General features: G+C 43.3%; 1 protein-coding gene across 3 annotated transcripts in view; it reads left to right on the top strand.

Moving 5' to 3' along the window:
- The window catches only part of LOC129834655 (ubiquitin carboxyl-terminal hydrolase CYLD-like), a 59,645-nt gene extending 48,984 nt beyond the window's left edge, over positions 1-10,661 (top strand). For all 3 annotated transcript variants that reach the window (XM_055899848.1, XM_055899847.1, XM_055899849.1), the window contains 11 exons: positions 1,057-1,466; positions 1,720-1,885; positions 2,062-2,203; positions 2,410-2,532; positions 2,701-2,792; positions 2,891-2,957; positions 3,134-3,266; positions 7,267-7,375; positions 7,535-7,653; positions 8,346-8,562; positions 8,850-10,661. In XM_055899848.1, the coding sequence (XP_055755823.1) occupies positions 1,057-1,466; positions 1,720-1,885; positions 2,062-2,203; positions 2,410-2,532; positions 2,701-2,792; positions 2,891-2,957; positions 3,134-3,266; positions 7,267-7,375; positions 7,535-7,653; positions 8,346-8,562; positions 8,850-9,034 (1,763 nt within the window). In that variant the 3' untranslated portion in view covers positions 9,035-10,661. The remainder of the gene's footprint in view (positions 1-1,056; positions 1,467-1,719; positions 1,886-2,061; positions 2,204-2,409; positions 2,533-2,700; positions 2,793-2,890; positions 2,958-3,133; positions 3,267-7,266; positions 7,376-7,534; positions 7,654-8,345; positions 8,563-8,849) is intronic.
- The last annotated feature ends 1,779 nt before the right edge of the window (positions 10,662-12,440 follow it).

The raw sequence follows: 12,440 nt of genomic DNA, 5'->3' as shown, positions 1-12,440 counted from the left end.
GTTAAATCCGCTTTGTGTTTTGTTTCCTTGCCACGATACTAATGAGTATCGTGATACTGGTTTTGTCCCGGCCCTGATCAACACCCTTCACTGAGAGTCCTCTATCTATTCATTCCCATTAACTGTGAGGTCCACCTGCATGGTGTAATTGCTGTGGCATGGTCTTTATCAAATCACAAAAAGGCTTTTAATAATGTCTTGCATTTTTTCTCCCTCAGAATAATTAAATTAGGTAAAGTACTGTACTTTATTCTTGATAGTTTCCTGTAAGCATTAGTGAAAGCCTTCAGTACTGGGTTTAAGTGAGGACATGTAGATATGTTTCATGGGGGATAGTGTGGGGTAGTTTACGTGGGGTCAAAGATCATGTTCCTTACAGCATGGTGGTGATGAATGGATAATTACACAAGTGAAACCAAGGGATTGAAAATCATTGAGTCATGTAAAGCCTGTGTGTAAAGTTATGGAGCTATCAGTGGACTCTAGGGTGAGGAAGACCCAGTGGAGATGACTCCTATGTCGCAGGAATGAGAGAAATCCTGTCACAGCTGTTTCCTCTGTTCTGTTTCATCACCTCTGTTTTGTGTTTCATCACTGCCTTCTTACCCATATGTTCAGGTCCATCATATTCATATTTGATGGTGTATTGTATTTTCCATTGGTGATGTGATGATCTTGTGACTCACCCATCTCTTCTGGATTATTCTGTGGCTGTCTCCATGTGGAGGCATTTAGATTTTCTCAGCACATTCTCACAGTGACACAAATATTTACATTTTTCAACTCTCATGGGAGGTTGTCACACAAGGTACATTTTGTGGTTATGTTTACAGTGAATGTAAAAATGTGTATACACTTTATAGTGAAAGTGTTTATAAGTCAACGTTACATTTGGTTTGCTAATGCTGATATGAAGCTGTGACACCACCTCCACACTCCCTATTCACAACGTTGGCAAAAAAGTCAAATTATTATCTGATGAGTCCACAATGATAGAAGATCTCTGTCAGTGTAATGTCTGCTGCAGTGAAAATTGATTGTTGTTTTCCTCTGCAGTCGGAGAGGACCCTGCCAAGTCCCTCACAGACACGCCCCCTGACTTCAATGAAGCCACACCTCCTACCAGGGCCCCGCCCTCTGCTTCCTTGTCCAATGACAACAAGTTCCACTCCCTGCCCTTCAGCCTGAGTCGTAAGACGGGGCCCAATGGCAGCATGAGCCATGGACCCCTCTCCCTCTCCGTGCAGTCAGTGATGGGAGAGCAGATGCAGATGCCAGAGCCCCCGTCCCCTACCCCTCCCTCTCCGCGGCCCCCCTCACCCCCCAGCTCTCGCGGGGGTGGGGGTGTGCCTGGTCTGGAGGTGGGGTCCCTGGTGGAGGTGAAAGAGAACCCGCCCCTGTGTGGGGTCATCCGCTGGGTGGGGCTGCCCCCGGGACTACCAGAGCCACTGGCTGGCCTGGAGCTGGTGAGTGATCATTACACTGACAGGAAGGATTGTCTCTTTGTAGCCTCTGAGACCTGGCTGTTTTGTATTATGTTTATCCCAATAACATTGTCACAACAAGTGTACTAAGGATTTAAGGAGAACTTCAGAGAAACCAATTTTTTTTTCATAGAATTGTAGAATCATCCAAATCCAGTATCCTTACTAGCTATATGTTTGGTGTAATAGCATACAGCTAACTGCACTCTGGCCTTGTCTGGTTCTGCTCTCTCAGGAGGAAGAGTGTGTTGGCTGTACAGACGGCACCTTTCAAGGTACCCGCTACTTCAGCTGCGCGCCCAAGAAGGCCCTATTTGTGAAGCTGAAATGCTGCCGGCCTGACTCCCGTTTTCCCTCCCTACATCACTCCTCCAACCCCATAGAGAGATGCAACTCTATTGGTGAGTCACTGGTGTCACCTGTCAGTCCTATGCTGAATTACAAATTGACCCCTAGCCCCTATCCTAGGTACTTCCTAGGATTGGACAGGTAAAGGTAAATACATTGACATTTCCACCCAGCTAAGCAGTCCTGCCCAGGATTGTCAACTTAAACGTCACTGTTTGTGTCTGTCCAGCTTTCGGGGGTTATCTGAGTGAGGTGGTGCATGAGAACACTCCTCCACGCACTGAGAATGACGGTCTAGACATCATGGTGGGCAAGAAGAAAGGTATCCAGGGACACTACAACTCCTGCTACCTGGACTCCACACTCTTCTGGTGAGGACATATTCCTTGCGTGTATTATTATAGAGTTCTTAACTTCCTCATTCCTATGTCACTGTAGTTAAAGGCCCAGTGTATATGTATGTATGTATGTATGTATGTATGTATGTATGTATGTATGTATGTATGTATGTATGTATATTATGACCAGTCAAAAGTATGGACACCTTTTTCCTCTTTCCTTCCTTTCCCCTCTTTAGCCTGTTTTCCTTCAGCTCAGTCCTGGACACAGTTCTGCTGAGGCCGAGGTCCAAGACTGACGTAGAGTATTACCGAGAGACACAGGAGCTGCTACGCACAGAGATAGTCAACCCCCTGCGCATGTAAGTAGGAAACTGCTCTTCGTGTTTTGTTCAGACATTTTCATTCAGTATACTGGCATGTGGCAAACCAATGCTTAACATGTCATTTATAAGCACTTTCATTAGTTTTCTAGACACAGCCAAGTATCATAACTGAGATTTGTCTTGTCTATTTTATTTGTCTTGTAGACATGGCTATGTGTGTGCCACTAAAGTGATGAAGCTCAGAAGGATACTGGAGAAGGTAGAAGCTGCCTCAGGGTTCACGTCTGAAGAAAAAGGTGTCTAATGCCTTTGTCAAAATATTAAAGTGTTGGGGTTTTGTTATACATGTCATGAACTTGTTCTAAGTGTTATAAACTCAATTGTCACCTAACAGATCCTGAGGAGTTCCTCAATATTTTGTTCCATCACATATTGAGGGTGGACCCCTTACTCAAGCTGAGGTCAGTCTACATTAAACATACTGCTCAACATATCATCTTGTTATTGCTTTTCTAAGCTATTTCTGCTAATAATATATACATTTAAGAATATTTAGACATAAATTTAATTTGAGCTCAAATGAGTATGATTTCTAATGTATTACACATGATATCCTGTTTGTGTCTGTCATATCTAGATCGGCAGGTCAGAAGGTTCAGGACTGTTACTTCTACCAGATCTTCATGGATAAGAAGGACAAAGTGGGCGTGCCAACCAGCCAGCAGCTCATAGAGTGGTCCTTCATCAACAGTGACCTCAAATTTGCTGAGGTGACCTGTATGTCTGTATGTCTTTCTGGCTGGCTGACTGTCTGTCAGTGGTTGTGTTGCTCAGGGGTGAATCATTTGCTGATTGCAATCAAGAAGCAATTCATTCTAGGAGCATGAAGGGAGAGTCAACTTGACTAACAATTCTAATGATTAGCTGAGTTAATCAATGAAAGGCTGAGGTACTATGGGAAATTGGCAGGATTAGTAGCTTGTAGAGAACACACAGTTCTCTTTTGAAGAATTTAAGTGGGATGTTGTTTGCTCTGCTGTCACCAATCAAGTGCTTTATATCCAGGATTTGTTTGTTATTTAACGGCTGTTCCTCAGTAAGGTAAGATGGCGCCGACAGATATGGCAGCTCTGCTCCTAGCTCCAAAGCAACTTTGCTGTATTTAGTTTTTTTGTATGTTATTTATTACGTTGTTAGCCCAGAATATTTGGGGTATTATTACATACAGCCATAATAACTTTTGGATATCAGAACGGCGGTAACTCGCCAGCATTATGACCAGGAATAAGACTTTCCCGAATTGGATGTTCGTACCCCCCAGGGCAATTGACCTTATTCCAGAGCCTGCTCCAAAACACCGCCGGCGGAGAAGAGGTAATCCGAGTGGAATTCTAGTCCAACTCAGGAGGCGTGCACACCATCCACTGCTTATATTACTCGCTAATGTTCAGTCTCTGGATAATAAAGTAGATGAGCTCAGGGCGAAAATGAAAGCGCGAACCACCGTATTTAACCATGGTAAAGTGACTTGGAATTTGGCCGAATACAAACAGTGTAGTTATTCCCTCCATAAGGCAATCAAACAGGCAAAACATCAGTACAGAGACAAAGTGGAGTCGCAATTCAACGGCTCAGACACGAGATGTATGTGGCAGGGTCTACAGACAACCACGGACTACACTGTCTTGCTTCCGGACAAGCTAAACACCTTCTTCGCCTGCTTTGAGGATAACACAGTGCCACCGACGTGGCCCGCTACCAAGGACTGTGGGCTCTCGTTCTCCGTGGGCAACATGAATACGACATTTAAGCGTGTTAACCCTCGCGAGGCTGCCCAGACGGCATCCCAAGCCGCGTCCTCAGCGCAGACCAGTTTGCTGGAGTGTTTACGGACATTCAATCTCTTCCTATCCCAGTCTGCTGTCCCCACATGCTTGAAGATGTCCACCATTGTTCCTGTACCCAAGAAAGCAAAGGTAACTGAACTAAATGACTGTCATCAGGAAGTGCTTCGAGAGGCTAGTTAACTTCTTATGGCTGCAATCCGGTTAACGGGATGATATGACAACAGCCATTGAAAGTGCAGGGCGCCAAATTCAAAACAACAGAAATCTCATAATTAAAATTCCTCAGACATACATGTGTCTTATACCATTTTAAAGGTAATCTTGTTGTTAATACCACCAAAGTGTCCGATTTCAAATATGCTTTTCAGCGAAAGCACCACAAACGATTATGTTAGGTCACCACCAAGCCACAGAATAAGCACAGCCATTTTCCCAGCGAAAGATAGCATAAATAGAGACAAAATGAATCACTAACCTTTGAGCTTCATCAGATGACACTCATAGGACTTCATCTTACACAATACATGTATGTTTTGTTTAATAAAGTTCATATTTATATAAAAAAATCTTGAGTTTACATTGGCGTGTTACAGTGATTTTGCATAGCCACATCTATTCAACAGAAATACTCATCATAAATGTAAATGATAATACAAGTTATACACATGGAATTATAGATATACCCCTCCTTAATGCAACCGCTGTGTCAGATTTTAAAAAAACTTTACGGAATAAGCAAACCATGCAATAATCTGAGACAGCGCTCAGAACTATAGTCAAATTAGCCGCCATGTTGGAGTCAACACAAACCAGAAATTACATAAATATTCCCTTACCTTTGATCTTCATCAGAATGCACTTCCAGTAATCCCAGGTCCACAATAAATGCTTGATTTGTTCGATAATATCAGTTTTTTTTTTTATGTCCCATTAGCTACTTTGGTTAGCGCATTTGGTAAACAATTCCAAAGTCACGAAGCGCGTTCACTAAAACGTGACAATGTCCAAAAGTTACGTAACAGTCAGTAGAAACATATCAAACGATGTATTGAATCAATCTTTAGAATGTTGTTAACATAAATCTTGAATAACGTTCCAACCGGAGAATTACATTGACTTCAGATGAGCGGTGGAACGGATTGATAATTTCAGTGGGATCTTGGTTGAAAATCCACCAGCCTCAGAATTTCCACTTCCTGTTTGGATTTTTTTCTCAGTTTTTGCCTGTCATATGAGTTCTGTTATACTCACAGACATAATTCAAACAGTTTTAGAAACTTCAGAGTGTTTTCTATCCAATACTAATAATAATAGGCATATATTAGCAACTATGACTGAGGAGCAGGCTGTTTACTCTGGGCACCTCTGTGCACCTTTCATCCAAGCTACTCAATACTGCCCCTGCAGCCATAAGAAGGATCATATCACCTCTACCCTACCTGTCACCCGAGACCCACTTCAATTTGCTTACCGCCCCAATAGATCACAGACGATGCAATCGCCATCACACTGCTCACTGCCCTATCCCATCTAGACAAGCGGAATACCTACGTAAGAATGCTGTTCATTGACTATAGCTCAGCATTCAAAACCATAGTACCCTCCAAGCTCATCATTAAGCTCGGGGCCCTGGGTCTGAACCCCGCCTTGTGCAAATGGGTCCTGGACTTCCTGATGTACTGCCCCAGGTGGTGAAGGTGGGAAACAACACCTCCACTTCGCTGATCCTCAACACAGAGGTCCCACAAGGGTGCGTGCTAAGCCCCTTCCTGTACTCCCTGATCACCGATGATTGCGTGGCCACGCACTCTTCCAACTCAATCATGAAGTTTTCAGACGAACAATGACGAGACAGCTTACAGGGAGGAGGTGAGGGCCCTGAGAGAGTGGTGCCAGGAAAATAACCTCACTCAAAGTTAAAAAAAACAACAGCACAACAGCTTCTCTTCAACCTCAGGAGGCTGAAGAAATTTGGCTTGGCCCCTTAAACCCTCACAAACTTTCAGATCCACAATTGAGAGCATCCTGTCGGGCTGTATCATCGTCTGGTACTGCAACTGCACCGCCCTCAACCGCAAGGCTCTCCAAAGGGTGGTGCGGTCTGCCCAACGCCTCATCGGGGGCAAACTACCTGCCCTCCAGGACACCTACAGCACCCGATATCACAGGAATACCAAAAATATCATCAAGGACATAAATCACCTGTTCACACGGCTATCATCCGGAAGGTGAGGTCAGTACAGGTGCATCAACGCTGGGACCGAGAGACTGAAACAACTTCTATCTCAAGGCCATCAGACTGATAAATAAACATCACTAGCTGTCTTACACCTGGTTACGCAACCCTGCACCTTAGAGGTTCCTAAGTGGCGCAGCGGTCTAAGGCACTGCATCTCAGTGCTAGAAGCTTCACTACAGATCCCGGTTCGATTCCAGGCTGTATCACAACTGGCCGTGATTGGGAGTCCCATAGGGCGGCACGCAATTGGCCCAGCGTCGTTAGGGTTTGGCCGGGGTAGGCCGTCATTGTAAATAAGAATTTCTTCTTGACTGACTTGCCTAGTTAAATAAATACAAATAAAAGATGCTGCTGCCCTATATACTGTACATAGACTTTGAATCACTGGCCACTTTAATAGTGGAACACTAGTTTAAAAATATTTACATACTACTTTACTCATCTCATACTGTATTCTATTCTACTTTATTTTAGTCAATGCCACTACCACATTGCTCGATCTAATATTTATATATTTCTTAATTCCATTCTTTTACTTTTACATTGTTGTGAATTGTTAGATACTACAGCACTGTTGGAGCTAGGAACACAAGCATTTTGCTACACCCAATAACATCTGCTAAATATGTGTATGTGACCAATAAAATTTGATTTGGTGACTTCATGCGTCTTCTCTCTGTTCAGGCTCCTTCCTGCCTTATCATCCAGATGCCTCGCTTTGGGAAGGACTTCAAGATGTTCAACAAGATCTTCCCCTCACTAGAGTTAGACATCACAGACTTACTTGAAGACAGTGCGTAAAACTTTATTTTATTTGAATATGGTTGTAGTTGGATTATCATTATTGAATGTGATAACTGTTTTCCATATCAGAAATCTACTGTTCTTGATCGACATATGGTTGTGTGTGGGTGTGTAATAGTCAACCCTCAACCCTGTGCTTCTCTCTCAGCTCCCAGGGAGTGTCGAATCTGCGGGGGTCTGGCTCTGTATGAATGCAGGGAGTGCTACGAGGACGGTGACATCACTGCCGGGAAGATAAAACAGTTCTGTGAAAAGTGCAATACACAGGTAACAGAGGGTGCCATTCCACCAACATAGAAACTAAGGGGATCTCATCAGGGACTTGTAGTAGTTGTAAAGCAGTGTAGTTCCAGTACAATCCACTTGGGGGCGACAAGTCCTAAGGATTGACTGAGTTTCTAAGTTGTATTATATACTGGGTGGTTAGAGCCCTGAATGCTGATTGGCTGACAGACGTGAAATATCAGACCGTATACCACGAGTATGACAAAACATTTATTTTTACTGCTCTAATTACGTTGTTAATCAGTTTATAATAGCAATAAGGCACCTCAGGTGTTTGTGATATATGACCAATATACCATGGGCTGTATCCAGCCACTCCGCATTGCGTCGTGCATAAGAACAGCCATTAGCCGTGGTATATTGGCCATATACAACACCCCCTTGTGCCTTATTGCTTAAATAACTTATAGATGAAGACAAAATATTTACCTTGAACTTTGAGGCACATTTGTGAATATTTTTGCCAAACTCAGTGACTGTATTTTTTTTAAACTAATGAATTGTGAAACTTGTCATTCTCTAGTTTATTCTTTACTCTGTAGTTGCCATCGATCTGTGAGAACTGTTATTAGACCGATTTTATAACTAGTGCATAGAAATACTTACAAAATCCCCAAGAAATAGGTAAATACTTATTTCCAACCTTTATGTCATACGTGTATGTGTTCTCTCAGGTTCACCTCCACCCGAGGAGGAAGGCCCATCGCCACGGCAAGTTGTCCGTCCCCAAGGAACTGCAGGAGGGTGTGTGGCGGCAGGGTAGCTACCCTCGCCAGCGGATGGAGCTGTTCGCCGTGCTCTGCATCGAGACCAGTCACTACGTGGCCTTCGTCAAGTACGGCCACCAAGACTCTGCATGGCTCTTCTTCGACAGTATGGCCGACCGCGACGGTATGGAGAGAAAAAGTTATTGGATAACTTTTTGTTTTTTGTTGTTGTGGGGAAAGCAATATTTTGAATCATTTACAAAGTTATTATGAACTGTCAAACCAGCTATTTTTCTGATATTGGCTGTTTGTCTCATTGTTCATAATTATGAATAGATATTCAGCTCAATAGTAAATATTTTGGATTCATTCACAAATAGAAATTATATTGCATAGAAATATAACTAGAACACTTGCCATTGCTTTAATACCACAGATCTGAGTGCTCTGTCTGTGTTTGTTGTTCCACAGGAGGGCAGAATGGCTTCAACATCCCCCAGGTGTCTCCATGTCCGGAGGTGGGGGCCTATCTGAAGATGACCCCTGAGGAGCTGCACGCCCTGGACCCCAAGAGCATCCAGGGCCAGGCCCGCCGTCTGCTGTGTGACGCCTACATGTGCATGTACCAGAGCCCCACCATGAGCCTGTACAAGTAAAGCCCCCGGGGCAAGAGACTCCCAGACAGACAGACGGGAGAGCTGCAGTCCAGAGCTCTCTCCCTGTGTCCCCACCACCTCCTCAATGTCTGCCCCTGTCTCCTCAGTCTACTCTGCCCAAAGTGAAGAGACTATAAAAGAGAAAAGAAAAAGCTTATTTGCACTGTGCATTTGTTGAAGTGTTGTTCTTCTTGTTTTCCCTCTGTGGTGAACAACAAAACAAGCTGATCTTGACGTCAGTAGCTTCCCTGTGCCTCGTAGCTGAGTGGTGGGGGACGGCGGTCGATGGAGACACGCGAAGCCCGCTGAATATTATTCTCTTCCTGTGGAGAGGAAGAGGAGAGAGAGAGGGGGACGGCATGCTCTCCTCAGCTGACCAAACATGCGAAACAAAAACAAGCAATGTTAATGGAAGGACAGAGGCCACCTCATTTACCTAAAGCAGGGGGAGTCCTGCTTTTCTTAATCAGTGTAAGAGATTGGAGCGCTCCATAATTCAACTCATAGTGGAAATAATGCCATGTTCAAAACCCTCAACCAACTATGTATACTGTTTAAACAGCTTGTCTTAAGACATCCTTAGTTAGTACCATGATCCATTATGTCAGATGTGTACCACCACCAACAGTATATTTGTGTCAACCAAATATAGCATTAGGATCAACCAGAATACTTTGGTTGGCATATTTCCCTATTATACCTTGTAGATTTCATGAAAGTGTGTGTGTTCCAAATGGATATATGGTAAAGGCGGCTGTATGATAGTTCTCCATGCAGTCAGAGGACAGGTCAGGTACTCTAAAGCCTGGCAGGTGTTTTTGAATTAACAGTTTGTGGAAAAATTCAACTGAAATTTTCTATTTCGATTTTTCTGTTTTGTAAGTCTCAAGGCGTTGTGTGTCAGAAAACAAAATTATTTCATGTCTAAACTTTTAACTGCACTCAAGACAGCAAAACCCCTGCTTGCCATGTGTCATTTTCAATACTTATCTATCTGATGAGACAATAGTATATGCCTTTTGTGTCTTTTTCATACATTTGTGACAGTTAACTCCCCAACCGTGGATCAAAATCAAGTAACTTTAAAATACAGTATATTCCTAATTTATATTTTAATCTGAATATATTTACATTCTCGTATTTTTATTTTTTGAAGGAAATTTTAAAAATATATTAAATATAAGCTATCTGGAACTCCTCCTCCCATCTCTCACCAGATATTGAAGTGAGTTCTTGTGATTCATGCCGTCCCATTAATACTACTGAATGTTACCACCAGTGGCATGCTGGGTAGTGTAGTTTAATGTCATGATGTTGGCCTGATTTAGGAGGTTCAATGCTGGTTTCCTGATGACTACAACCTCCACAAAGCCCCATTGTTATTGTTTTCCCAGGGGACATTATTACTGTGTGTGCTTGTTTCTGCACTGCTGAAGTTTAATGCTCGTCACAGACAGACAGGAGGACTTTCTTTACTCCACGGGAGCCTGTGAGTCTCTGATATGGATATCTATGAACATTTGACTTGTGCATCTATCTGTAAAGTATAAAACGTATATAACGGATGGAAATGAATGTCAATGCTGTTCTCGTAAATGTTAACAAAATTAAAACCCCTGTTTTGAAAGGTATGAAAAGTGTTTATTTGTGTGTTGGAGATGTTTGCCATGTGCCTGGCAGTTTGCTTTGTTTGGCGCGTCTGAGTATGAGTGCATTGGGGTACGCTTGTCGTGTAGTTTGATGACAACTCTGGTGTCTGTGTCCTCACCTGTCACAGAGGTGCAGGTCTCATTAGCATGGTGTCTCTGCAGGGGCTCAGCACAGCGGGGATTCTGCTCTGGTCGATGCGTTTGTCAGAGAGATGGGGTGCAGATGAGACTAACCTCCCCGTGGGCTGAGACACAGCAGCTGGACACTGGTCCGACAGGGAGCTCGAGGCCCAGACAGCACATTAACACAAGGTTCTATTTTCTTCTCTTTATCACCTCAAACTAGTCTACTGGAAAAGGCAGAAGTACTTTACATGTTTTAAACATGTCTCTGATCAATCATTGTTAAAATAGTGAAAAGGGTATACTTTTTGAGTTAGTCATAACTCACTGGGCACAGACATCAATTCAATGTTTATTCCACGTGGTTCAATGTAATTTCATTGAAATGACGTGGAAACAACGTTGATTCAACCAGTGTGTGCCCAGCGGGTGCATGGCAACATTTCCAGCTTAGTGAGTGACTTGCAGTGCCTGTCTGTGAGGGCTGCAGCATTTCAAGCTCTTGAGAAAAGTCTCATCTGTGTTTGAGCAGTTGACAATGTGTGAGCAAGTGGGTTTATGCCTTTAGTCATAGGATTATTACAATATGGGCCCCAGTTTAGGCCTCTTTAAAACAACAGTCAATCATCTGCTGTCCAGGAAATAAATACAAATTAGGTGCAATATTCTTAACAATAAAGAATGACAGATCTGTTTTAAGATGGCAGTTTGTTTGACCACTTGTGTGACTGGCTTTTCATTGTTATTATCCCCGTGGCCTATATGTTGGGATTGAGTTCCATATACCCAATTCCCCAGACACTTAGCAACAAAGAGAAATCAGCCTTTATTATACATGCATTTCCCCCACAGGAACCCTCTTACACACCTTACACCCATTTAGTTTTTAGTCAAACTTGAAACCAGCTTAGCAAGCTGACTTCAGAAGTGCCAGATAAGTATTTGTCAACACAACAGCTGGCGCCACAATGCCCTCTTGTATCTTAATGCCACAGCATATGCCAGCCGCTCGTAGCGTGTGATAATTTAGCCGGGACTGGTACTTCAGGAGCAGATGGGCTCAAGTATTGTTATTCTCACTCCAGCGCAGAGGCCCTGGGGGAGAATGCAAAATAAAATCAAAGCAGATGGACCTTGCTGGGCTGTTTATGATAAACAGCCAGTGGCCCTCCAACACCGCTGGGTTGGGGCTGCTGGGAAAGGGGCAGGGTCTACAACCTATATTCTCTCCACTGGACAGGAGCAAATATTACACTGGTGGATTGGGCCTCTGGAAAGACCTAGAACTTACTTAGCCTGGAAAACACACAGAATATTGCTTTTACTACTGTGCTGTTTAGGTGAAGTGAAGCAACGCGATATTCATTGCGGATCCCAGGCTATATTCTTCTCCAACCCCTGTCTACTTATGGTACGGTCACACACAACAGAAGCCCAGACAGACACTCTCAGGATCACTTTCTCACTTTTATTTTGGTGTTGTGTTTGAAGTATTTTTTTTATGGCTGAATTTCCTGTTCTTTCTCCCTCATAGTCAGTCCCGAGTTAAAATATGGGACATTTTTGTTATTTTTTTTAAACTTTCCCAAGATTGGCTGATGTTGTTCTTGGTATTCTCCCATCTACTCCATGCA

This window comes from Salvelinus fontinalis, chromosome 35, assembly GCF_029448725.1.
Source record: "Salvelinus fontinalis isolate EN_2023a chromosome 35, ASM2944872v1, whole genome shotgun sequence".
Taxonomy (NCBI): Eukaryota; Metazoa; Chordata; class Actinopteri; order Salmoniformes; family Salmonidae; genus Salvelinus; species Salvelinus fontinalis.
This window is presented reverse-complemented; position numbering and strand designations above follow the sequence as displayed.